Source organism: Myiozetetes cayanensis, unplaced genomic scaffold (genome assembly GCF_022539395.1).
Source record: "Myiozetetes cayanensis isolate MyiCay16 unplaced genomic scaffold, myiCay2020 scf5-8, whole genome shotgun sequence".
Taxonomy (NCBI): Eukaryota; Metazoa; Chordata; class Aves; order Passeriformes; family Tyrannidae; genus Myiozetetes; species Myiozetetes cayanensis.
Genome location: NW_026087742.1, coordinates 101362679 through 101389375, shown reverse-complemented (window position 1 = coordinate 101389375; position 26697 = coordinate 101362679). Strand labels below are relative to the sequence as shown.

Here is a 26697-nt window from a genome sequence, read left to right as displayed (position 1 = left end):
TACTCCAAGAATCTCTTTTGGATGTTTTGAATGAATGACTGGAGAATTCTTTTCATGTCAAAGAAAAAGTGTATAAAAATAATAAAGGCTGGAACAAAGACTGAACTGAAAACATATTTCACTGAGTCTCTTCTTTTTGAAATTTGTAATCCAATAACTCAACCTATGTTTCAAGAGATTTAAGTTACAACTGGCTTGCCTATTTCTGTAATAAGACAGCACCAGGAGCTGCAGGTGACAAATCCTATCCTAAATCTGTCCTCTTCACTCCTTCCTTATGTTGATGGTTAAAGATTTTGAGAGAAAGAACATGCTCAAACTATAGAAAAAATATCTGACTTTTCCCCACTGATTACTCACTATTATTTACTTAGCTTGTGAGATGGACACTTGGCCAGAGGAACTTGTAAACCCTTGATTTGATTAGGTGAAGGTGAGAAAGCAATTCTAGCTGGACTACAGCCCAAGTGAGACTACAGGCCCACTGAGATGACCAGTGCAGGGATCTGTGGTAGCTGGGAAAGCCAAAGTAGGATAGGACACCAAAATTTAAAAAGGCTGCTTGCCTTTGAGAATCTGACATGAGACATCACAACCAAAGTTTGTCCATTGGAATTGACTTCTGACAGGGAACCACCACAGTGGTACCTGTGGACTGACTCAGTGTTTGAACTTTCTGGGATGATGCTAGTCCTACCCACCCGTTAGGTCAGAGTGCCAAGGAAGGCCTCGTTTTTCTCCTCACTGCAAAAGGCAAAATGAGTGAGAATGGACTCCAAAGCCAAGAATCTGCTCTTTAAGGTGCTCTGGGTCTGTATTAGAAAAGTGAGACTCTGTGAGCAAAAGTTTGTGAGACTGCAGGTAAAAATCCTACCCTTTTATTATGACAGAAAACAAAGCACATCTTTGTTTATAACTCCCTTTTAATATGCAGTTTCCTTCACTGAAATGTGAAACAGGGAAAAGGCTGCTGTAGGCTGGGGTACTGGAGAACAAGCTAGGGTTCCAACTGAGGAATGGGCTAAAACTCCTTTGAGGTATGGACCATTACCCTTCCTTGCTCTCAGGAATAAAAAAAGCTGAATCACAGTTAGAAACTTTTCACTGTTTACTCTGTAGTCAAACAGAAACAAATCAGAAAATACTCATTTCTTAAGGCAGTGTAAACTGCAGTGTTATTGTTTGGAAAGGCATACTCAAGACTCCTGCTGGCTGCCAGGATCAGTCTCATCAGATCACAAGAGAAAAAAATTGCAGAAGTCATATGGTTGGATTAATGAAATAACTCCTATAGGACAGACAGACCATAAATCAGAAGTATTATAGTCTATGCCTGCACATATTAGATTCTTCAAAACATGTTTGCATCTAGTAATTTAGTATGTTTTAAAATCTAGTGGCTTTTAGCAATATTTTGTCATCAAAGGGTACAGAGTATTCCACCAGTATCTAGTTACCTGAGGCTCTCCAAAGTGAGTAGATTTTAGATGTTCTGTGAATAATTAGGTAGCAATTTCTTTCCTCCCCTGAAATTTAAGTCTGGAAACTTATTGCTAAACAGGAACCACTCTGGGACACATTTTAAAAATTGAAAAAGTAAAACTGTATTTGGTAAAATGTATATATTTAATAGACCTGAAAAGAATTTTAATTTTAGATGCTTCTAAAGATTTGGTAAATGCAAGGAAAGGGGGAATGGGAAAGATCAGTGCCTGGGAAATAGAACAGGTTTGCCAAGAAATAAGCATCACTTTTTGCCAGAAAAACTTGGTATTAAAAACATACGCCAGCAAAGCTGAAGCATTAAATACACAAATCCCCTCCTTTTCTCTACCAGTTAATCAAACAGATTTAGTCAACTACAAACAGACACGATTCCTGCTAAATTTCCTTTGGTAACAAAACAGCTTTGAAAATTGCAGGTCAGACCGATACTATATCTGTCAAGCTTTTCATGTCTTTCCTCCTAAATCCTCATAACTACGAGAGAGAGAGAGCAAAATATTATGTACCTTTAAAGGCCACAACTGATGCTTTCTTTTCAAGTCTTTTTTTATACATACACATGCACTTTGCTGGAAGCTTAACTGTTTTCTCCAAGATATGAAAAATTGAGCTTTGAGGTTTTTAACGGCAACGTCAACATAGTATTCTGCACATAAGAATGCAACTGCCTACCAATTTGATTAAGATTAGTACAGCTCTGGGAATACTGGAATGACTTTGTTGACAGAATAATTATTACTTAATGCCTTACCTGTTCAAAAAACAACTAGTTCAGCGTTAATCAAAGCTTCCAACAAAAACTTGTTGCCCAGTAGCATGAAATATTGTGTTTAAAGATTCTTAGGAGTGCCCAGTATTTTTTGATTCATTCTGTGGCTTCCAATTCCTTATTTTAAGAATATGGGTATATAAATACCTATCACTATACACTGGAATTGTATTCTATGAGAGCACTCAAGTAAGTTAGATTAATGCCCTGTTGAACTCGATAGTAACGGGAAGATCACATACAGTAGATCTCCAGTTATTTTTTTTCTCTTCCTTTGCCCTTTTGGGCCCAATGAATTTGCTCATTTATTACCTGAAAATCTGTTTTATCTTGCAAGGTAATGATACACTCATTTTACAGATTAATAAAGGAGTAAAACTAAATTGTCTGACTGAGGCTACTCACGTAGCTGCTACTTTTGCAGGCAATACAATGCTAACTTCTCAGTGCTTTATTGAAATGATTCTTACAGCCTCCTTCAATAAATTCTTCTTGACTAGTAAAAAGCTAGCACTAGACTTTTGAGTGACTTCAGCAGTGCTGACAAAGTGTAACTAGGAATGAAAACCAAATCACAGAATCATAGAATGGTTTGGGTTGGAAAGATTCTTGAAGATCACCTCATTCCAACACTCCCAACATGGGCAGGGGCACCTTCCACTAGACCAGGATGCTCCAAGGCCCACCCAACCTGGTCTTGAAGACTTCTAGGGATGGGGCATCCACAGCTTCTTTGGGCAACCTGTTCCAGGGCCTTATCCCCTTCTGAGCAAAAAAAGCCTTCCTAATACACTTTTTACCCAAAGGATGAAGATAACTACGAGTGTCACATTGTGAAAGATGCACTGCCATTGCCATGTGATGTCCACTATATGACTGATGAAACATTTCAGGCTACAGGACAACCATGGAAATCTTTCCTGAAGGAAATGGGGGAGGGGGTGTAGGAACTGGAAGTACATCTGTTATAATTCAGCTTAATATTTTAATCAGTTAAACACTGCTCAGCTCAAGTCAGGTCATACTGACTTACTGGAAATGAACAAAAATTAATGAAAATCTAGAGGCCTCTTGAAATCTTGCCTTTAAATAAACCACAGTTCTCCATAGCTGAAGTTTACAAAAAGTGCTTGAAAAACTGTAAAGAATCAGTCAAAATTTATCATGGCAGTTCTACAAACTGTACTTACCCAAGCAAGAGTTCAGGTGAGCGGTACCATCTGGTAGCCACATATTCTGTATAGTTAGCATTGCTGCCTTCAGAGAGGTTACGAGCAAAGCCTGTCAGAGAAACAGCATGAAATATTATCTCCCATTTTAAATACAATATGCACATCACCACTGATTTTGGTAGTAAAAAGTCACATCTATTTATATAGAAGCAAACTGTTTACAACCCCTGCTGCAGAATGATCTAACAAGTGCTTGTCTACTGAAATGCAAGCTTTTATTGATGCAGCAGTGAAAGTCAGCACGTCTGCTTTAATGACTACCTTACTTGTGTACTTCCTCACTAGTCTGTGGGGTTTTGCTATTATTTTTGGTGCTTTACATAATCCAAACAGATAGACAAAAGCTACCTGTCATTATGCCACATAAACTATTGAACTATCACCTCTACTGAGATACTTGGAGGATTCATAACATTATAAACAATACACATGCAGGTGGAGTAGACTCCTCTGTTCATTGATTCTAATTACTGCAGTCTCAGTACATTCCATTTTTTAAACTGGTCAAAAAATTATTTATTATTCTAATTTAAGGACACTCCCCCCCCCCCGGACCTGGCAAAGAAAAGAGTCATCTCCTCAAAATTATAAAATGCAAGAATCTACCTAAGATCAGCAAAACTGTTTATATCTGCATTTGGCTCACTCCACACGTTTTGGCTTCCCACCTGCTTTAGCACCATAATCACAGCAATTCTTCATGAATTGGGATCAGAAAGCAAGTCCAAATTAAACTCTTTCTCCACATCCTTTTGTTAATAATAAAAAAAAATTAGGAAGTTATATTTATGTGCAATTGTACCAAAACCTCACTACTGTCCTGAGGCATAACAATTGTCACTACTAGCTGAAAGAAGAGTACTGGAATATATATATACACACACACACAGAGGAAAATCCAGATGTAGGAATAATTTAGACTTTTGTTTTCATTCTCCTCCATTTATAAAATGTCAGCCAAACACCACAGTAATTTTGTTACTGTATTGTTCAAGTAGAAGTAGTCTAGGACAGATTTTTGTCACAGCTTTCAAAAAGTATCAAGATTCCTACTGTTTTCAAACAATTAACAACAAGGTGAGACAAGACTGACAGATCTCAGCAGCAAGATTTCACATGTGTAGACTCCTTACTAGAGCTCAAGACAAGCTTTTGGGACTGAAACGCAGAAACAGCATTTTCAAAAGGCTTTCTTATGGGGATGTGGCATTAAAACAGTCAAAATTCACTTCATTGAGATCACTATAAGTCTTTCCATTATTGCATGAGCAATAAAGAAAGCATAAAATTCCAAAGTGTCACAGAAGTACAACATACAACTTTATTTTCTGAATCAATTAGTGCTACTTAAATGCAATAGTCATTTTCTGTTATGAGTTCTTTTGCAGAAGCTGCCAAAATTGCCTTTCCCACACAACTATGCTTGTAAAGTTCTAAATTTTTTTTATTTTTTTAAGTGTTCTGAAAGTGTATCTTGTTTGGCAGTTTAGTGTGAAGAAGCCCAGTTCCACTCACCCCTGTGGAACACCAATTTACTCCAAGTTGAGGTAACAATTTGGATGCAGATTATTATTATTAGACTAGTGATTATAGAAAACAATTATAAATTTGTTAATTACACAGGTTACAGCTGTTACTTTTTGCAGTATACCTTTAAGTTCAAGAGTTAATAGACTAAAAGGCATGTATGATGAGGAACCGATATTTCAAACTTGTTTCAAAATAATAATAAAAATTCATTTATGTTCCCATAAAGTCTAATGAACCTTACTGATGCTGCTCAAGAAGAGCTGGAAAGGAATTTTTTATTACTTGTAACATGGGGATTGAGTAAATTTGGAAACATTTCTATATTTAGAACTGCATAGGCAGCCCTGTTTCTGTTTCAAATTATATGAGCTATCTGATTAACCTTGCCAGTGAAAAATCTTCATTCATGTGTTTAAACAACAGAGAGAAGATAACCAGGAGCTACTCAGAAGAAATGGGACAGCCAAAATGTGGGAAGCCCCGGATTGAAGGGAGAAGGGGGAAGAAAGAGAAAAAAGTGTCACAGCACATGAGCACCTGTGCACTGGAAGAATCAACAGGTCAAGGATGCATCCTCCTCTCCACGGGGCAGTCTATTGGAACTTGGTCACGGTCAGGAGCTAACACAGTCTGAAAAATCAGCCCCCAGCTTTACAGGCTGGGTGCAGCATGGATTTGATGTGGCAAGACAGAAAGTAAAATTATCATAATGGACTTCAGTGTCATCTCTATATTGTTGGGTGATATAAGAAACCATTTTATAGATTCAATACTGCTCTGACTCTATGACACAATGCAGAATGGTGATGGACAGAACTAACAATTCAGGAAAGCATAATACCTTTCTAAGGGAACAGTTACTCTTTTTTTTTTGGTTATGATGGGAGTTTGCTTATTGTTCCTTCCTCCAAATTGTGCCAAGGTATATAAAAGTAAGAGAAGGAAACAAGGGAGAAGATTAGACCAAACTCTAACTAGTGCGAAGGAATAGATTAGAAGATGAAGATTTGTGTGAGAGTGACTATGGAAACAGTAGCATTTCCAAATGCATCATGATGCAAAAAAAACAATAACAAGCAAAACCAGAAATTTCAAGAAAGGACTTGAAATAACTCAGAACATGGTAGGAGAGATGACAAGGAAAAACGTGTAAGGAAGAAAGGAGGAGATTGTCAGTTCCTTACAGAGAAATAAGGCACATTTCAGTTAGACATAAGGTAAAGCATTCTAATGTTAATGACATGTAAGTACTTTATTAGATGCCTAAGAACACTAGGGAACCTCCATTATTCAGAATTTTAAGAATAAGCTAAGCAAACACCTGTCAAGAATGACAAAGACATTCTTAATCCTTTCTCTGAGTAGGTGGAAGAACTAGAGGATTTCTTGAGGTCTTTTCCAGCCCTGTGTTTCATGATTTCTATGCTTACACATCATACTGAGATTAAGAGATTGCTAAAACAAGTAATTTTGAAGCCCTGGTGTTGAAACAGCAAACACACCAGTCAGAAAACTGAAGTACTCCCAACAGTCAGATGCATCTGCTGTAGTCGGCACTTTGTACTGTTCCCTTCTTCCACTTCTACTGGCAGAAATGACACCCACACAACATGTGTCCGGGCAAGCACAACATTCAATCACTATTTTATCTAGCACGGTATGTACAGAACACATGGCAGAAGGATTAAGAAGAACTATCTTGTTAAAAATTTATGAACTTTTCTTTTGAAACTGTTTTTCTCCACTGGGCTATTGGAAATGGATGCATTGTCCTTTTCTTTACATTTGTAATCACATGAGGAATGTGACACTCTATGTGACAAGTACCTGTGTTCCAAAATATGAGTTAAGTTAGGTAGTCAGACAGCATGTGTTAAATCATGTTAAAATGCAAATTCTTACATCCTAATCTGTGCATGTTTAGGAAACATCTGTGGCTAACACCATTCTGACATGTTTTTTAATAGTCATGGCTTAAATTACTAGCAATAATGCCAATTAGCAATAATGCTAGAAACTTAAAACTGATCCCATATTATAAGAGTTGCTCGGAATTTTAAATTCAACTACATTTGAAAGGTTGATTTAAACTAAAACTAACCCACATGAACAGTAAGAACAACAGAAATTCTCTTAGTTTGCCTTCCTTGATACTGTGCTGATCGCTCTGAGTACATTGTGATTGCGTGTCCTTTCCAACAGCACAGAGAGAACATGGCTGGAGCACACAGTGTGAGCAAGCCAACAGACCACACAGAACATCACTGCCAACAGAATTCACATCAGCTACATCTAGTGCCAAAACAGACATCCAAAACATGATCGTACCATTTGTCCGGCTTTATATTTTCCTGCAATACCGCTGCACAGAGGATGTTGAAACAAGTCCACATGCAAAGATTTGTTAGGTGATGGCATATGACAACTCTAATGGTGTTACTTTCAAGGGGGGACATCCCCATTCCAGGAAAAATGAGGGAGGGAGGGAGAGCAAGGGCCAGGGAAGCATGTGTGGGGTGAACTGTTGCCATCAAGACACACTCATGCCCACATTGGCTATTCCTGCCTGTGATGAAGTTAGCCCAGGTTGGAGCAGGCATTGTTCAGGGACAGGCACTGCCCACGTGCTGGTTGTTTAGCCCACACAAGGCAGCGGTTTGGTCCCTTAACCACCCAAAGCTGACGTGGAGGGTGAAGTGGCAGAGAGGGAGCAAAGTGTAATCTACAGAAGACTTCACTCCTTGGAGAGGCCTGGCCCTGCCAGCCTCATGGGGTTTGCTTGGCAGGAGCAAGGCCTTGATAATCGGCATCGAATGAGGGAAAAATCCTGCCCTACCAGGTCTGGGCTTTAGGCAGTGGTGCCAGGGCAGCCACAGCGGTGCAGACAGGAGGCCTGTGGATACTGAAAATGTACTGAGGGCACCACACAACAGTACCCCGGTGTTCTGTTAGAGCTGTGCAGTTCCTTACACTGGAGAATAAATGGCTCTGAATTCAAAGAATTCGTATGGACCACATCTCCTAAGGTTTTTCCTAGAACAGTTATTGTTTCTGAATGCTTAAGCAAAAATGCTTTGAGGATTAAACGAAATAAGAAGTATTGCAAATGAAAAATGCCTTTCTTGTGTTCCTAAAAACCTATTCCATTCTATTTTGTTAGCAGTTCTTCTTTTCATTCAAAATTGCAGAGGTTTGAAATGACAGCTTTCAAGCTGTTCTCACTGAGAAGTGCCTTTGGGGTAGCACTATGGAACTGGTTTTTATTTACCAAGCGATATTGTAAGCTTTTCAGAGGGAACAATATTTTATTCTGTGTTTATGTAGCATTTAGAATAAAAATACAGATTGTTGGAACAGTGTGCACTCTTTCTTGTTGTCTTCTGTGAATTACTCACATGGCCAAAGTTTGCCTTGTACTGGGGTGACAATTCTTCAAAGCCTTAAAGTTGACATTAAACAGGCACTGGTATGTCAGGAAACATCAGAGTTAACATAACATGTACAGCTCTGACTCTAATATCCCGTCATTCAGTCATTAAACATATGTGGATATCTGATTCCTTAATTAGGTAACAAAAAAAGTCGACCTATAACGACACACATGGCAGTCCACAAAAGCCAGTGATTCAAAAAATACAAAAAAAGTATAAATCTGTTGTGTCTTTACTAAACATCAATGAAGAATTTATCTTTTCTTTCAATACACAAGCCAGATAAACCCACAGATTTGCTAGCCTCCTAATCAGTTTATCATCTGCACTGTTCTCAGCAGTGTCAGCAGCAGCACTAGCAAAAACCTTGTTTAATAGAGGAAGAGAGAAATACAGTGCTTCTAATGACATGTTAACACAGGTATTTCAAAGGGTATGCAAATTAAGCCCAGAGATCAGTAATCAATTCTGTACAGTAATCAATTCTGACTGTTAAAAGGTTTTTAAACAGCACATACTGTAGAACTCTCCTACATAATAAGGCAAAACTCCATTGCAAGAGATTTTCTTTAAAAAGGTGGGCAGCAGGTATCTATCTATCGAACTTACCAAAGTCACACAACTTCAGAACATCATTGTGGCTTATTAAGAGATTCTCTGGCTTGATATCTGAAGTATCAGAGTAGATGAGAAAAAAAAGAAGCGCTGTTAATTTCCCTTTAATTTTGAACTTTGTCAACAAATATTATTTCATTATAATGTATTTAGAGAGATTCACGCAATCATAAATGAAGCATTACAAGAGCAACTGCTGAAACAGCTTCCAGCAATTCAGTTTGTGAACAGGCAGAATTAATTTTCTGCCTTTTGAAGTCTTTTTAAGTGTTTCCCAACAAAATATGGGCAGATAAAATGTGCTTACAGATATTCCTGGGCAGCAAACCAATATGCATAATATTGTACATTGCAAAATAATATAAAGAACTGATATTTAATTACCCAGTTAAAGAATAAAATGTTGTGTGTTGTGCTCAACATTTTCAGCTATAATGACCATCTTCATCATATCTTGTAATGTGTTTAGAAAAAATGTCTTGTCTAGTTTTAAGCCCTTTTTTTCATCCCTATATGGATATTGCTGTACACATACGTGGTATATTTTTCAAACTATATCTTGCAAAATATTTTCAGACTCTTGCTTATGTTTGACTAGTCTTAAATATAAAAAGCATATTGTATAAGAATGTTAATTTATTGGAAACAGTAATTAGAAATGTTACTCTTGCAAAGCCACAAAGCAAAATACAATTTTATTAAATCAGGATAAAAGACATAAAACTAGATAAAGTCATACATCAAGATATGTACTTTAAGTGCTTGAAGTTCAGGGGAGCTGGGAGGATCTGCCTTAAGAAATAAAACATGGGGGACAAAGTTTTAAGTTTTGGATTATTTTTCTCCTAGTGTTCTATTATCAGATTCAAAAGTGAAATGACTGACCACCGTGAAAGGTTTAAAAAATTCCTTTTCCTTAGACAATGTTCATACTTCAGTTTCACTTCACTGTGCATATGATACAACTTTTACATCATGTTCCAAAGACAGTGGACAGCAAGTTTTACATGTAGAAGAATTTAGCTTTAAAATTATCTGAAGTCACACAGCAGACTTAAGATCCAGCCTAATTGATAATTTTCTTTCCTGTTGATATAAAGCCATTGCTTCTATTTATGTTAAATACAAATTACTTCAAGCGGTAACATCTTTCCCCATAAAAAACAAATTCTTACGAGGGGCTTATTTCCATGTGGAGAGCTACACACTTACCTCTATGAACAATATCATTCTTATGGCACCAATGAATTGCTTTAATTAGCTGGTAGATGTAGCTTTTCACTTTTTCTGGTGGAACTCCATTTGGCATTTCTTCTAGCAATTCAAGCATATTCTAAACATTTAAAAGACACATTATTTACAAGAGCTATACTCTAGTTCCTGGAAGATAACATGCATTCAGCTTTCTGAAGCAACATACTTAGGCTACAGAGCCTAGCTATGGAAAATCAGTAGTTTAACATTTAAGGAGTGTATTTTCATCATAAGCATACTCCTAGCTGTTTCATAATCCTTAAAGGTGAACCACAAATAAACCACAAGTTCTTAAAAGACTGTCATCAAAGCAGTTACTGTAAAACATCTAAAATGTCACTTAGTTACAAAACATTGCTTTAAGAGAAACACCAGGTCAGTGTGGCTGTAGGAAAAGTTTAGCAAAGCACAGCACTTTGTAAGTACACAACTGTGCTTTAACAAACTATTTTCTTCATTCTTTAGCTCTGATGCTTAGACATTGCCGGGCCATGATTAATCACACACTGTATCTGTATATGAATGATTATAAAGTTTGTTAGTGGAAATGAAGTAACAGATATAAAAATGCCTCACAGGGGCATAAATAGTGACCTAGGGATGTCCTAGAGATCCTAGACATATTGGCACTACAGTAACTGTGGCCATATCAACTGTTTTATGGATATACCTAGGAAAGAAAATAAACTTACTGTTTACACTAGTAAATTTCCTCTTTGTCAAAGAACACTTAGATTTCCATTATGTCAGCAAATGTCTCTAATTTCACACAATTAGAAGTACAATGGAGTTTGTAACACTGAATGAATAATAGCAGCAGCACACTTGAACAGAGAAAAGTCTTATTTATTGAACACTGAAATAGAAGTGTTTTGGCTATATTGTCTTATACAACTCATTTTATTATGGATTTGAGCATTTGTAGATTTTTCATTTAAAATAAATTTACCTTGTCTTTGACAAACATTTTCTTTAGCTGTATAGAAATATTTTTGAGGTTTTTCGTGAAAGGTGTTTTAATGAACACAAATACAAGACAAAACAGAGACTTTGATGATATGATGAAATGTTTGAAAACATTTCCAAGTTTAGCAATTTATGAAAAAATTCTGGAACTTATGTGCTTGAGCATAAGTTTTCTTAAAAATACACTTCAGATCTGAGGAAAGGAGTTTTCTGTTAAGGAACTATATTGATTTTAGTTAGACTCTTGTCCACACAGAAGGCCATGGATCTGGACAAGTAAGTCAAGAAGTTAGTATTACAAGTACAGAACAAAAGAGTAGCATCAACACAGCAAGACAAAATCCAACATGAAGACAGTAACTAAGGGGATGATGAATAAAAGAGATTAGACTAAACCTGAATTTAAGTAATCTGGATTTCCATATTGCAGAGCTAAGATTCCCTAAAAAAACACAAAGTGCTCATCACCAGTTAAACAAAAAATTCAGTTTTTACTACACCACATTTTATTTAATTCTTTCTACTCTCCCCTCATCCAAAAAACACAGAAATCATCCTGGTCTTTAAAGAAATGATAGTGAATACTATTTAACATATTACAAAAGAAGAAATGTTCGTGGCTGTGAAGTTCCACTGAAAAGAAAGATGACCATTAACACAGAAATGACATTAGGCACAGACTATGTGTGATGCCTTCCTTTATCACTAAATTCTTTTATTCTGATGCAAATAATGTTAGATATTGCAGCCTAGTGTTTTTACTGATGCTAACAATTTTTGAAGTATACCCCTCATCAGATCAATTAAACATCTTTTACTTATGCTGCTCTTCCAACCCACTACTACACAGAGCTTAGCTAAGTCAACTATAACAAAAAATTAAACGCTTGTGCTAAGTTGGTGTATGATCACAGACATTCCATGTGGCTGGAACAATTACAAGAAACACGGGTGAAACAAGTCAAGATTTGCATGTTAGATCTAAGTAAGATTCTCCACACTAGAAGTTGCTGATCTGCTGGTGAAAACCAAAACTCATTTCTGCCAAATTGTGGGCTAATACAGGTCACCTCACATTATGCAATGAAGTTATACAACAAAAGAAATTGTTGACTGAGGTAGAGGAGACACAGTATTTAGGATGAGAAATTTTTAGACAAGACTGAAGAGGACTAGCACTCAGCTAGACTGCAACGTCACATTGGGAGGATATTAAATGAAAATTTCAATCAAGGGAACAGTATCTCACGAAGGCTACAGAGATATGCACGTTTAAACTTGCCTTTTTTTTTTTTACTCTATGTGTACTCTATGTATCTGAATACCGTCTAGTTATTCCCATGAAGAAATGCTAAATGGTTAGAATTCAGAGTGAAGGTCTACCTCCATCACAAGGTTGCGAAAATAACAAAAGACTAATCTGTTCTAGGTTGTTTCTTCCTGGAAACAGACCAGGATGCTTGGCAGTAGTAGGCCAATCTAAGGAAATTTTGGAATAGTTTCAAAATGAGGTCAGGATTGGAGATAATGACAGTGATCTTTGCCAAATCCCTCTAAGCAACTATTGATAGTGGCCTTGTTACAGAAATATACAAACAAATCCTATTTTTAACAGGGAAGGATGGAGAAAGTTGAAAGAGATTCCAAGGTCAAAAGTGTATGATCTTGTTTTGAAAGACTACGTCAAGACTCATTACACAACATAACACAGGACAGTTATTCAGCTTTAATATTAAACTGGATTAAAGAGTTCATATGGAAATTTTTCTTCAAATCATATGTATTCCAGTCTACATAACTTGTCCACATTTGTGTTCATATATGGAAGAATTTTTTTTTTGAAAGGTACCAGTGCATGAAGTAAAAACAGTAGTAAAGTTATCAGCGTTGCTTTCTCACAACAGATGTCCAATTACAACTCAGATGTATTAAAGTTTCTGCTGTTTCTCTTTATAGAATAGAATAGCATAATTTTTAAAAAGAAAAGCAATTTTAAAGACATTTTCAGTAAGCTGGTGATTCAACTGTGGCAAGGATACTATAAACTCAACTCACTTTTTCCACATATTCAAAAACTAAGTATAATTTTCCTCTTCTTCTGAAGGCTTCCTTCAGCTCCACTATGTTTTCCTGTTTCAAAGTGCGAAGCATTTTAAGCTCTCGTAAAGTGGTTTCTTTGACTTCTTCATTTTCTGGAGTGCAAAGTAAAAGTGACAGAATAAGCTTATTAAAAAACAAATGAATTTTAAGACCAAAGTACAGATTTGTAAGTCTTGTTAAGTTCCCCACAAGGCTTTCAAAGGAAATTCAGCAATGTCAGCCCAGTGTAGCAGCTACAGAAGGCAGCAGAGTAAGTATTGATGCAATGAAGCCTTGAATCTAACTCAGAGGAGTCCAGAAATTTAACTGTTTTGACAATTTAATTTAAATGATTTGACAGTTTAATTGTCTGAAAGGTGTTCAAGAAAGGAATGTTTTACTAAAGCCCCATACACTGCTTATCATTATAGGGCCCTGAACTAACTGGGTTCTAAAGGATGCTGCTAATGAAATCTGAAGTAGACTAAACTACATTAGGTTTTATTTTTCATTTAGTAAAGTGAAATCCATTAATTCAGTAAATTTGCTCATACACATTTAGAAATAGGGTTCTTAGCCTCTCAGAACTGGCATCCACAAAATGAGATGTGCTTGCATTAATTCAAAGCTAAATCACATCTGTAGGTCAAGTACCACAAACACAGTCAGAGGCAGGGGAATTAAAAACAAGGATGAGAACATGTTTTTCCAGGGCAAAAGGCAAAAACAGGTTTGTAGGGGAGAGAGAATAACACAGATCATGCAAATGCAATAATCATCAACAACAGAGAGAGGGGAAAAAATAAAAAATTAAAGTGCAGCAGGAGGGAAGAGGAAAACAAAATACTATAATCACAAATGTTTTGATTAAAAATATATAATTTAGAGCAATCTAAATCTTTTCATTTTAAAGCTGAGTGCTTGATGTTGGTTTGCATCAGCCTGATTACATAATCTCATCTATTGCGAGACAGACTCTTTTGAGCGCATTTAGCATTCATATGTCAAAAAACGGCAAAGATTCAGTGAAACAAAAAGTGTCAATAGAAACAATTACAGTATATTCAAATTTCTAATAAACTACCATATTAACAAGACAGATGTGAAATGGGTTGAATCAAATCCATCAAAAGAACTTCTGTCATATTTCCAGAAACTCGTAAACAACTAGCTACAACTCTGAAAAGCAGTCATCAGTCATGTAAACTGATATTATGCAATACTCTTGGAAAGACAGACCTAATGGCAATGTTGGTTTTTTTTTTTGGTAGACAGGCTAATACAATAATCTTGTTTGTGGCTTAATTAAAACTGAGATTTATTGCTATGAACTGTATTGAATAGCCACAGCAAGTTCCAAAGAGAAATTCTGAAGTACTCTCATGACTTGGTCAAGATGGTCGCCACAATTAAACTGTCTCTTGCATCCTTTAACAGGGCTTTAGAACAGATTTCTGAATAGAAGAGCTAAAACATTAATCAAATATGCTCTTCAAGTGTCTGGGAAAATGACCTGCAAGAAGTTTGTGTTGAGCAAAACAAGAGGCAAATCAGACTTTGCTGTGACTATGAGAATTACAGGTCTTGTAACCAACAACACCTCCATGGCCACCACCAATCCTAAAACAGTAACAGAAAATAAAAGTTTGCTAAAACAATGTGGCTGCTGCTTCTTGAAACAGCATTCCTAGCTTTCAGCTAAAGCCTCAGTACATGGCAAACCGCAGCTTCGTTGCATCAGACCAGGCTGACTCCTCTTATTACTTCATACTTGTCTTCTCCTTCTGTTGTGTCAGGCCATTAGGGATCTGGGCAAACTTCTCATGTACACAAGGCAGGCAATTGCTCTCGAGGTTGGTTGCAAGGGGGGTCAAAGAGCAAGTTTCCTGAGGAGAGTGGAGCCCACTGAAGTGAGGACAGAGCTGCTGCCTCACCACCCAGCTTCCTCCATGGACCACTGGGAGCTCCTGGATTTGTCCTCATATGCCTGAACTTCTCAGTGACTTCTCTCAGTCTCCTCCATTTACCACTTCAAACTGCCCTCACATTTAGATCCCCTCTCACAGATGAAGGATGATAAAGCCCAAAGACTGAGCAAGCTACTACTACAAGAGGAGTTTTTTACATTTTCTGGTCACATCCAGTCTCTAAATGATAAATCTTACTCCTGCATTTGACACCACAATCTCAGCCATATTAAGACAGACGCATCAAGAAAGAAACATGGTTATCTAGTCAGTGTATAATGCAGTCCCTAGGCAGGCATGAAGGATCAAGTGTCTTGAATATTCACAGAGCTAATAAATCACGATAATTTTTAAATCATATCTTGATACATGAGACTTCTTATTTCAACTGGAGAGATATTAACAATGTAGTTATTGACAGAAAAGATTATGTAGCAGAAAAATTACCTTCACTGTCTTTGAATTTCTTGATAGCCACAATTTCATGTGTCTCCTGTAAAACAAAAGCAAAGAAAGGGAAATAAGCAACATCTGCTGTGTGTTTCCTTGGGTCTTTTTTTCTTTTTCCTGAGCATCAGAGAAAGAAAAAAAGAAGCATCCAGAGAAATTTCACACTCCAAAAAAGTTAATTAAAAATCTGATAAATACCTCAGTGATCAGGCCAAATGCAATAAATAGCCACATATAACAGATATATCATAATTAAGAACCTCAGTACAAAAGCAACAGAGTTAAATGCCAAAAGTTCATATTTAAATACTGTTTTACAGATATCAATTACATTTCCTGAAGAAAAAATGAATCTTGTTTCTTAGTTATTCTGATTTTCTAACAATCAGAATCTGGCCAAAGTATGAATGTGAGTGCTTATCTTCATGAGGTGAAATGAAAATACTGTGCTATTATGTGGTTAAGGCTTATAATAAGCCTTATAATTTTGGCTGCCAAAAGTTTTTGGGCTTCAAAGATCAAATAGCCACAAAAAACATGATATAAGGAAAGCAGCTTCTCTGTGCCTCCTTATAAAAATTTGTCACCTTAAGGGAAGCCCACCCAAACCCAGGATCAGTCATTGCATTTGGCAGTGTTCACCTCTGCTTACGATAAGTGGTAACTTCTTAATGTCCACCTGCCTTTGCATTCCCCTGGCGTTCACTACTCACCAAACCTGGTTATCATAGGTCACTTTTTTCTCTTAAATGAAGACATTTCTCTCTTGTTGTGTGAGCAGGAATGCATTTAGCACGTGGCCAAAATGCAGCCAGCACAACACGACTAGTGCAGGTCTGTTCATACAATGATGCAGCAACTAAATTTTAGTAACAGGGCACATGGAGTAAAGGCATGTGAGCAGAGAGGCAGGAGGCTACCTGGGTTACTTAAGGAGCTACGTCTAGTTCACACACCCTTTTTTGTTTACCAAACATTACAGTTTAAAAAAACCCCACAACAATATCCCAATATTTACAGTATGCAAAGACTGGATCAGAGAACAGCAATGAAAAGAGAAGCCCTCCTGGAATACTTGAAGACACGTCCAATTATGGAGTAACACAAAGATTTACTCCATTTTTCATTTCAAATCATCAACACATGAACCTGCAAAATACCTGACCCTGGAAAAACTCATGTAGGTAGTGAATACTGTCTTTTAAAGCCTTTAAGTGAAAATCAATACTACTATGACTAAGACTAAAAATGAATTTGCAGTCAAACACAAGAATGAATGAATGTGCTTGTGTGTTTGTGTATAACTGGTATGTTTAAAAAAGTAATCCCTTGACCATCAGTCGTACCATCTATCTGAAAAACTTGCAAGCATTATGTTGTGTACTGATTTAAGTGACCAACCTATATCTACCTTGCATTGAAGAAAGTTAGTTCAGCAGAAGCATCACATGCTACTAACTGTTAGAGAAGACTTGCATTGCTTTTCTGCTTCTGAAACCTACCCTTCACACAGACTGATCTAACGTGAAGGTTGACAGATACATTGCATAAATTCAGCTGAGGTCCCAGCACTACCTTTTGTTCAACCAATTTACAGAACAGTAAAGACAGGGATGGCAGAAAGGAGGAGATAGTATACATTTCAGGTTCAGAGTGATTCTGAAAGTCTTGTCTTTAGCTTTTATGTCAAATACAGTTTCGTAACAATTTTGTTTCAGGAAACTTACAAACTAAACAAACTATTTTACTAATTGTATTTTTACTACTACATTATAGTATTGTTATATTTATTAACAACAACACTAGTAATAGTAGTAACAATTACTAGGACTATAAAGGAACATTAAGAGGTTGAGTAAATTTAGCTTATTTGAGTTCTGATATCTACTGGTAGCTGCTCTGGCTAATTAAGCCTTTGAAGGATTTTTCAGAAAACGAACACTGTAATTGCCCTCAAAAGACTCTGCTGACTGTAAATGTCTATGTTTAGACAGCATGCATAAACCACTTTGCAGAAAAGTCAAATTTCTCCATTAGTATTAACATGTCTATTTCACATGAAGTAAAAGAAAAATTTGTAGATGTTTCAGCTACCATCAAAAGGCTGTGTTTTCATTCTCAAAGTAATAGCTGTGTACGCTGCAAGAAATGCAGGAGTTGAAAAATGTATCCTCACACAGACATCATTCAAGAAAACTAGTCCAGTGGCTTTTCTGCCATATCCTGCTGTGTACAGTGAATGTGATTATTTTGGAAATTAACTTTTAAAAGCTCTTGGGTCAAGGTCTTGCAAAGACTTATGTCAGATATGCTATCAAACATCCTGCAGGATTTTGACTATTTACAGTACTGAAAGCATGAGTGGGTCCAGGAATATTAGGAACAGAAAGACCTCATATGGATGAAAAAGTTATTCAAACAGATCAAAAAACCCCAACATTTAAGAAATTTTTATTTGAAAAGCATTATCACTTATATTATTTCAATAAACGTATTAATGATGTCATAATTAGGCAATCAAAAATTTATATATGACATATTTCCTATCTTCAAAAAAACCCCTTCAACATATAATATTTAAAAAACCTGAAGTGAAACAACACCAAAATGAGACATCTTAGGAAGGAACATTCTTGTCTAGGTTTCTTGTAGGATCTCATCCTATCTAAAAGGTATTCCCTAAGAATCTCGCCACTGGTGAAGCAGTCAAGATGAAGCTAAAATGGATACAAAGACAGTGAAGATTTATGCATAGATATTTAAATATGATGAACCTGGTTGTCCAAAAGTCTGTAACTTCCCTACGATGCAGAACACCTCCAAAACAGTCGGGGTGCTCCATCAGACAGAAGAGAAAACTGAAGCCAAGTGCACGTTTCTCAGTTCTTGGTCCCACGCTCTAAACCAACTAAATAGTTTATATGAGGTGACATATGAGCTTATCATATTTTCAAACCATTTTAAAAAGAAAGAATCCATCTGAAATGCCCTGTTCCTCCATTTGCCACTACTGCTACTGATTTTGAACTACATGTCTAGTTTCCACCAAATTGTACAGAGAAACGCAAGCTTTAGAAAGAGGAAATTTCAAAAAAATAGTCTCAAATTTGTCAGCCATATATAGAATATCCTTCTCAGGAAGAAGATAGCAACTCTGTTCTGTACAATGCAATTATGCTTAAGATCAGCAGCATTTGTAGACTATACATAATAGTCTGTACTATTTTTCGCCCCTGTACATAATTTTCACTCAGATGAACTAATACAGAGTAAGATTGGAAAACATGGAACATTTTGTATATAGACCAATGCAGCAGGCACATAGCAGAGGGGGTAAAAATATGCTTCCTGGATTAGGAGACAGATGCTAAAGCTGGTCCAGTGCTGGCGAAAACAAGTACTGACAGGTACTTGGTGCGAAGCAAACAGACAACACCACATTGCTAAGCCCTGAGAAGATGGACAGAATTGGGGATACAAGGAAAAGCAGAGTTTTGAGCAATGAGGGAATTCAACAGAGATAATTCAGACTCCTGGGGAAATCTGAAAGGTTCTTTACGGATCAAATTAGGTTTTGTTACTTAAACCTTTACTTAAAAGTCCTTTTGGAGATCTAAAGTCTTTTGTGGATCTGGTGTTCTGCTCTTCAAAAACAGGTCTAATTGGAATTCTCCAAAGTAGAATTGCCATTCACTAAAATATATTTTATGCATTTCAAAGGGTTTTTTTCAAGACTTTACTACGAAACAGAACAGTACTGAACACCATGTTCAACCTGATTCTGGAAACCCTTCTCAGACAATAGCTCAGTATTCAACTCCTAGCGTGGAAAATTATCGTATCCAATTAAATGTAGGTAGATAAGGTCGTTACTAGTTGATTCAGAGTTTGAGACTTCAATGAATGTCAAAGAAAGAAAATGTAACCCTTTCTGTTCTCTACGACCACCTGATATCACCAAGTATGAAAATATGAGTTCACTTACTGTAGTTCTTCTTCATTCAGCTACATTTATTACTAAGCATCTCATTGCCATGCTCTAATAAAAAATTCTGGCCTCAGTATTTCACTTTACATTCTGAGGCAACAGCAAATTTGCAAATACACAAGTCAAATCTCTCCTGGCTTTGGCATTACATCTGATTATCAAGTACATATATCACAAACATTCTATGTTATAAAACTACAGGAAAAAAACCCGTTTTACACTTAAGTATGTAACAACAGATGAATATTATTGAAAACACTTTGTGTAAAATTTAAGGACCTACAGAAACTGATTATTCAGACTACACGATTCCATTTGTCTAAAACAGGACAAAATATGGCTCTTCTTCATGTAAAAAACTGCTAATACCTCTTAATAAGGTTAAGATAAAAACTTCTGTTCTATTTGCTTTACATAAAAATATAGTGACAGAGAGGAGGAAGGAGGTACTTGCTGATGGTAAAAGGGTATCTTCAGTCCTGGAGATGGGAATCACTTCATGCTAGGGCTTTTCTTTACCTCAAAATTTGTGTGGGAATTGCCTCTGGAAAAAACATGTGCTTTACTTTACTGTCTGCCCACTTAGCCATAGATGAGAGGCGAGAATGGCTATGGGAGCTGAGCAGTTCTCACTGCTCCTGGGCTTCCTCACAAGATTGTAACAGCTGGTGTTTCTTGTCACCAATATCAAACTAGAGGAGTCCCTACTTCAAAACCATTTAATTTTATCTCATTTAAAGGATAAAGGTCCCCTATTTTTCCATTGTCTCTACAAAATTTATATGTAATTACATATTGCACAAGACACAAGTGATTTCCTGAACAGCAGAGGAATGTATCTCTGTTGTTTTCTAGAAAGATCCTTAACGTTAATGATGGGAGTACTCAAGGACAAAGATGCTGCTCAGTATAAACCAAGATCTTATAAATACAACCATTCTCCCTTAGAAAGAGAAAACATACCCTATTCTTGAAAAGAGCACGTTACAAAGAAGAATCTCTTAAAATATTTGTCCCTATTTTGTTTCAAGAATTTCTGTTAGGACTTCTTTCCTTTTTCTTTTACATATCATGGAAAATCCGAAACAAAGCATAGGTACACAAGAAGATTCTTGAAAAATAGATAAGATTCTGATCTTTTGGAAATTACATCATTCACCAATAATTTTACTACCTCACTGTATATGATTGCAAGTATTTCCCAAGCATGGATTTTTTAAGCAAAAGAAAAACCAAGCGTTTATAAAAATCAACAAACATGAGCAGAGACAGCAGTAGTCAATACTGAGCACATCCCATGCACAAGCAGCATATTTGCTGCCCTTACTTAGGCTAAAGCAGTACCTAGTACATCACATCAGGGTTTTATGCTGATATATTAAGTGCCATATTAAGACATGACATAGCATGTTCTGTGACGGGCTCACACTTTCCATCTGTACACGTATGAAGCTGTAAGGCCCAAAGATAAATGCATGTTCAACTTCTGCTAGAAAAAGTGACATCAATCGCCTTTTCTACTCATAGATAATATAAAAATAATGTTATAATACAAAACAATTTTATAAAAATAATTTAGAAGCAATAAACTGATTTGATCCTAATCAATCCATAATTACTTTCATACCATTTAGTTTGCCACAATGAAGACACACATTAAAAAAATCAACAAAATTCAGCCAAATGTATCCTATGGCTAATGGTTTTTGAGAATCAAGTAGTACAGTTTTACTTTGGCTTGCATAAGCATTATTATGTTCTTGGACATTTAAGCATTTAGAATAGATCTTTCAATAATCTTCATTCTAGCAAAATCACAGATCATTAAGCGATCAGCAGAGGCAACAAAAGCCCAGAAAACCATTACAAGATGGTAAAGCACTTTTGATGAGTTGCTTAAAATGAAACTTAAAAAAAAAAAAAAACAACACCACAATTAATTTTACAAAGTTACTCTCAAAACAAGAGGAGAAAATATTAACATTTTAGTCAATATTGATCAGTGTGTCATAAATGTAACATTTGCCATTACAAAGTCTTTAAACTTAGGTCAAACTACCTCACCATGCACATTCTGAGAGGTAACAGCATCATTACCTGCACGTAAATCAGGTCCTGAAATAATCACAGTGTCTTGACTGTACTTGCATTCTGCCTTAAAACACTACTATCTTTGGACAATACTAACAGAGTAGAACACAGCTTCTTGTCTTCTCCAGACTTCCAGTGTTAGGTACTGGAAATTTTGCTGGCACTTACTTTCAAAATCTAAGAAGTACCTTAAAATAGTCTCTGTAGAAAAAATAAGCGATGTGCAAGACGATGGATTAAATTTCTTTTTTCAAACAGTTTGACATTAGGATATCTAAGTCATAGCACTGTGTCTTCTTCTATACCTAAAAAACTTTGGAGAAATTCCCTCAAGAGGTGCTTCACTGCTTTAATCTTGTATTTCTCCCTTGAGAAAATTGTAGCTCTCCTATTTTTCAGTTAATAACCCTATACTTGGTTTATGTAAGAAATACAACTCTTAGCACAGGTGAACTTTCAGGAAATTACTTCCTAATCTAGAAGTCCTACTTATCTTTAGGAAGAAACAGAGCCTTTGGTAAATAATGACAGAACAGTATGTCTGAGTTATCACAATGCCTTTATTTACTGGAAAATGGCTCAGACTTTTTCCAACACATACGTGTTAGAGTTTACTTGAGAAGAAGCAGTTAGAATGAATCACCACAAATCAATTTTATATCTCTTGAAAGCAGAATGTTATTTATAACCATCTAAGTGCAGAAGAAGAGTCTTAAAGGAACAAAGATCTATGTACTTCACATGCCATTTTAATGAAGATGGCCACACTGTCTCCTGACTGAGGAAAAACAAAAGCAGGACTAGAGAAAGCTTAAACCACTCTGGACCCACTGGAAGATTTTCAAGGGGAACAGGTATGGAAGCTCTGCTCTTCCACTGGGAAAAGAAGCACAAGAAAAGGTCGAAACCTTGAGCTACACGTTTGACAGGAAATGACTAGTAAGTGTGTGAAATGATGGAAAGAGACTTCTTCTAAAAAATGCAAGCAGACTGAAACAGTTTCTCTCTTTCTCTGTCTTTCAGAAACACAACTATTGTCTGTTCAGACGCTACGAGCTTGCTTTGGTTTAAATCAAGTGTAATTCAAGGGAGTCATGAACAGCAAGCACTCCTCATTCAACAATCAGATGAATCCATAAGCCAAACGAGTGGCCCATCTGCATCCATGGACACACAGACTGGGGCTCCCCTTCGAAGTGCCACAGCCTCCAGTGGCAGAATCAAGTGAGACTGATGGATCTTCCCTCCATTGGTGGCAGAGGTTCTCCACACTGCAGTAACTTCACAGACTCACAGGACAGCTGGGGCTGGAAGGCACCTCTCTGCCAATCTTGAATGTCCCCATCACTACAGATACTCTGAATAGCCTTTGGGTATTAAAAATCCAAACCAAATATTGGAACAACCTGTTGCAGCTGATTCTGCTTTGAGCAGTTTTTAGGAGGCACACCTGAATCCTAAGGTGTGCACTACAATGCATGAATTTTACATTCTTCAAAAACTTGAAGTCTACTAATTTAGAGTGTAAATGCTGCCCTGAAAAGAACACTTAACAAGGAGGTGAACCCACTCAGTAATTTCTAACTACTAGGCTGATGATAGCAGTTAGCATTGAAACTTTCATTGTTCCAAGTGGATTTGTCTTATTTATTCACAATTTCCTCCAAGCATGAAAGTAAATATGCATCCCCAAAGAATTCGTACAATAATGTAATGAAAAGGATCAGGAATAAAAAGCAGCTTTTAAATACTACAAATGTAGCTATTCTAGCTTTTCATAGTAAACTGGTACTATTGTAGCAATTTTTAAAACAATCTTTCCTTCATTTCATTTTATTGTAGCACTAATCCATATAATTTTACAATTTGTCAATAATGTTTAATACAAACCATGGATGTAAAACATAAACCAAATTCAGGAAAGTTCTATAAAATTTTTCTGATACTGAAACATCAATAATAGCAATTTCGGTTACAAATCTCAGTCGTCTTCCAGTTCTATTTGATTTTTTTTTGTCTGCTAATGCTGGAAATTGTGAAAATAAAAGCTATTTATAAATAACATAACATTGCACTGGGCAGATACCAGCATTACTTAATTACTTCTTATAGCATAATCTTGGCACTTGGAATACAAGTGATAATAAAGTGGAAAATGTACAAAGGTAATCTGTACTACCTTTATGGCTTCCTTTAAGATACTGCTTACTCCATAAATGCAGAGATCAACAAGACATTTCTAATTACATTGTATTTCCTATTTTTTTGTTATTATGAATGCGATGTTCCTTTCCTGGGCATCTTGTTACTCAAGAGCAGGTAGAACTTAATGGAAAATATTTGTTTGGTTTGGTTGGTTTTTTTAACATCTTTTTTGGTGCAAAAGTCTACAGTGTTGTTATCCCAAGTTTGAGAGTCAAAACTGTTTAGTATGATTGCCTGAACTTTGGAATTCTATCAAATTTCACACTTTAGATTTGAAATATTTACTTCAGCACTGGATATAATTTATTTTTTGTCTGGTACTTACTTTCACATTTTAATTTTTTTTCCTTTTTTCTTATCAACAGTCTGACAGGCATTTCCTTTAATTTGTAAAGCAAGACCTAATGTGAACCAAAGGCAAACTTGTCAAGCAGGTTCCTGAGGCTGAAACTCTTCTGCTGGAATTCAGCTTCTGATTAAGACATCTGAGTTCAAACACCTGCATGTGAGTTGTGTGTTCAAGCTTTTACTACAACAAGCAGAGCTGAAGAGCTCTGAGTTGACCAGTCACTCAAGACATGATTAAGTAGCATAAACACAGGCATCTAGTAGCATTTAAGATTCCCTAGAAATCTACTACACTCACATGGGATTGGCAGAGAAGCAAACCTCCTAGAGCACAAGCCAGAGGTAAATAAAACACAACATCCCAGGTATCGCCATCAGCATTAGGGGCTTAGGCAACTAGAGGGCATCTTTCAACCCCAAAGAAACATGTATTGAACTTCCCCCTACTCCGTGACAAGATTTCCACTGGGAGTTTAGACACTTGTACAGGTGCACACATACATACCTAAACTCCTATCTTAATCATGTCATCTTTCCAGATCTACCAGCACATGAAGAAAGAAATAAATTAAATCAAAGCATATATTCAGCTTAAGAATGTGTGGGAAATGCGTGGAAATCATGTTTGACTTTTCCAGTCTTGGGTAACAATCTCTTGCAGTGGGGCTTTTCTGTTTGCCTTTTTTTTAATTTAAAAAAATGCAAGTCCCTTCTCTTTTTATGAAGTAGCCTCACCCAGCCTCCACAACCTTTTAAAGACAATCAAGAGCTGTCCTTCTGGAAGGACAGCCTTTGGATGCTGAAGGACAGTACCTTTGGATGCTGTGCATCTGGTCCCATTAAACTGTTATGAGCCCTCTTGAGCAACTCCCAACTCAATCCTCACCCACTACTGGTAACTCATCTTCTTCATCAGTTCTTTCAGTAAGCACAGAAAACTGCAAGACTTTACTGGTGAAAATGAAAGCAAAGACACTGAGCTCTGCTATCACTAAATTGCCTGTGCCTCCCTGCAAGAGGCCCATATTTTCCTTGTTCATCCTTTCACTACCAAAGTAGCACTGGAAGTCCTTCTTGATGTCCTTCCAAGTCTCAACTCCAACAGAGCTCTGGCTTTCCCAACATCACCCCAAATCCACCCAAGTAATGTTTTTAAATTCCTCCTTTGCCGTCTATGTGTGCTTCTACACATCTGGGACTGTTTATGTCCCACTACACTGCCCTTCCAGCAGATGCCAGGGAAGTTAAAGAAAACCAGGGTTTGTGATTTTAAAACTTCATCAGCTGTTTCAAGAAGGCTTTGCCCACTTCTTCACCTTAATCAGGTGGTCTACAACAAACTCCCAGTATAATGCCACAATTTCTGATCTCACCTCTACTCTGAACCATAGGCTCTCAACCACACTGCCATTCATCGCAGAAAATACCTCCATGTATTTGAGACACTCCTTCACACACTCACTTCTTTTTCTTTTGAGCCCATCTTTTCTGACATCCATCATAAACCTCCAGTATTAATTCCATGTTAACAATTTTTCAATACCAACTAAATCTTTGTTTTAGAATGTAAGCTACGATAGGATTTCTCAAACTTAGTTTGCTCAGTTAACCATTATTGTCATTTCCATGCTACAGAAGTACAGATGAGGTTTGCCCTATCTTTAACACCTCCCATGTGTAAATGACAGCAACAAGTACTCTGCATCTGGAGTGGACCTTAAACCATCAGAGGTGGTAACTGTCCATTCGGATCTGAGCAGCTATTCCAGATCTGTTCTGGAGCAAAAGCAAGAGCCATGGTTGAGGTTATTTTGGGGTTTAACACATTAATTTGAAAGACCGTATATGTTAGTTATGATAAGCTTTCCCCATCTGGGGGAAAACTGAAGATACAATGGTCTTCTTGTCTAGAATTCCGAAAGTGAGATTTATGTTCAGTGTTTTCAATTTAAAAAAAAAAAAGTTTAAAGCTGAAAACTTTTTCACTCCACATTTTGGGCATGTAAAATAGTGTAACACTGTCTTGTCCATGCAATTTAGTACGTAAAAGGTGTAACTAAATGCAACCAACACCTTTGGTATTCTGGTCTCAGCTCATTGATAGGTTTGGCTGTGGAACATTTCCTAGATGTCCACATTAACCCTAATAATCTGTCATTCCATGTCCTCTCCATCATACAATGTCTTCTTTCTCCTCAAACAGCATTAAGGGTCACAAACACACCTTTCACTTATGTCAGATCTTTAATGATGATATTTTTCTGTT

The 26697-nt window shown here is 36.7% G+C and overlaps 1 protein-coding gene across 6 annotated transcripts in view; it reads right to left on the bottom strand.

The window, feature by feature from the left end:
- The window catches only part of CDKL5 (cyclin dependent kinase like 5), a 129913-nt gene that overhangs the window by 37851 nt on the left and 65365 nt on the right, over nt 1–26697 (bottom strand). For all 6 annotated transcript variants that reach the window (XR_007630903.1, XM_050332523.1, XM_050332522.1 and 3 more), the window contains exons 4-8: nt 15797–15842; nt 13359–13495; nt 10296–10416; nt 9078–9137; nt 3466–3556 (exon numbers count right to left, since the gene is read on the bottom strand). Coding sequence is in view for 5 of the 6 variants with exons in the window: in XM_050332523.1 (XP_050188480.1) it covers nt 3466–3556; nt 9078–9137; nt 10296–10416; nt 13359–13495; nt 15797–15842 (455 nt within the window). In the remaining variant the exon portion in view is untranslated. The remainder of the gene's footprint in view (nt 1–3465; nt 3557–9077; nt 9138–10295; nt 10417–13358; nt 13496–15796; nt 15843–26697) is intronic.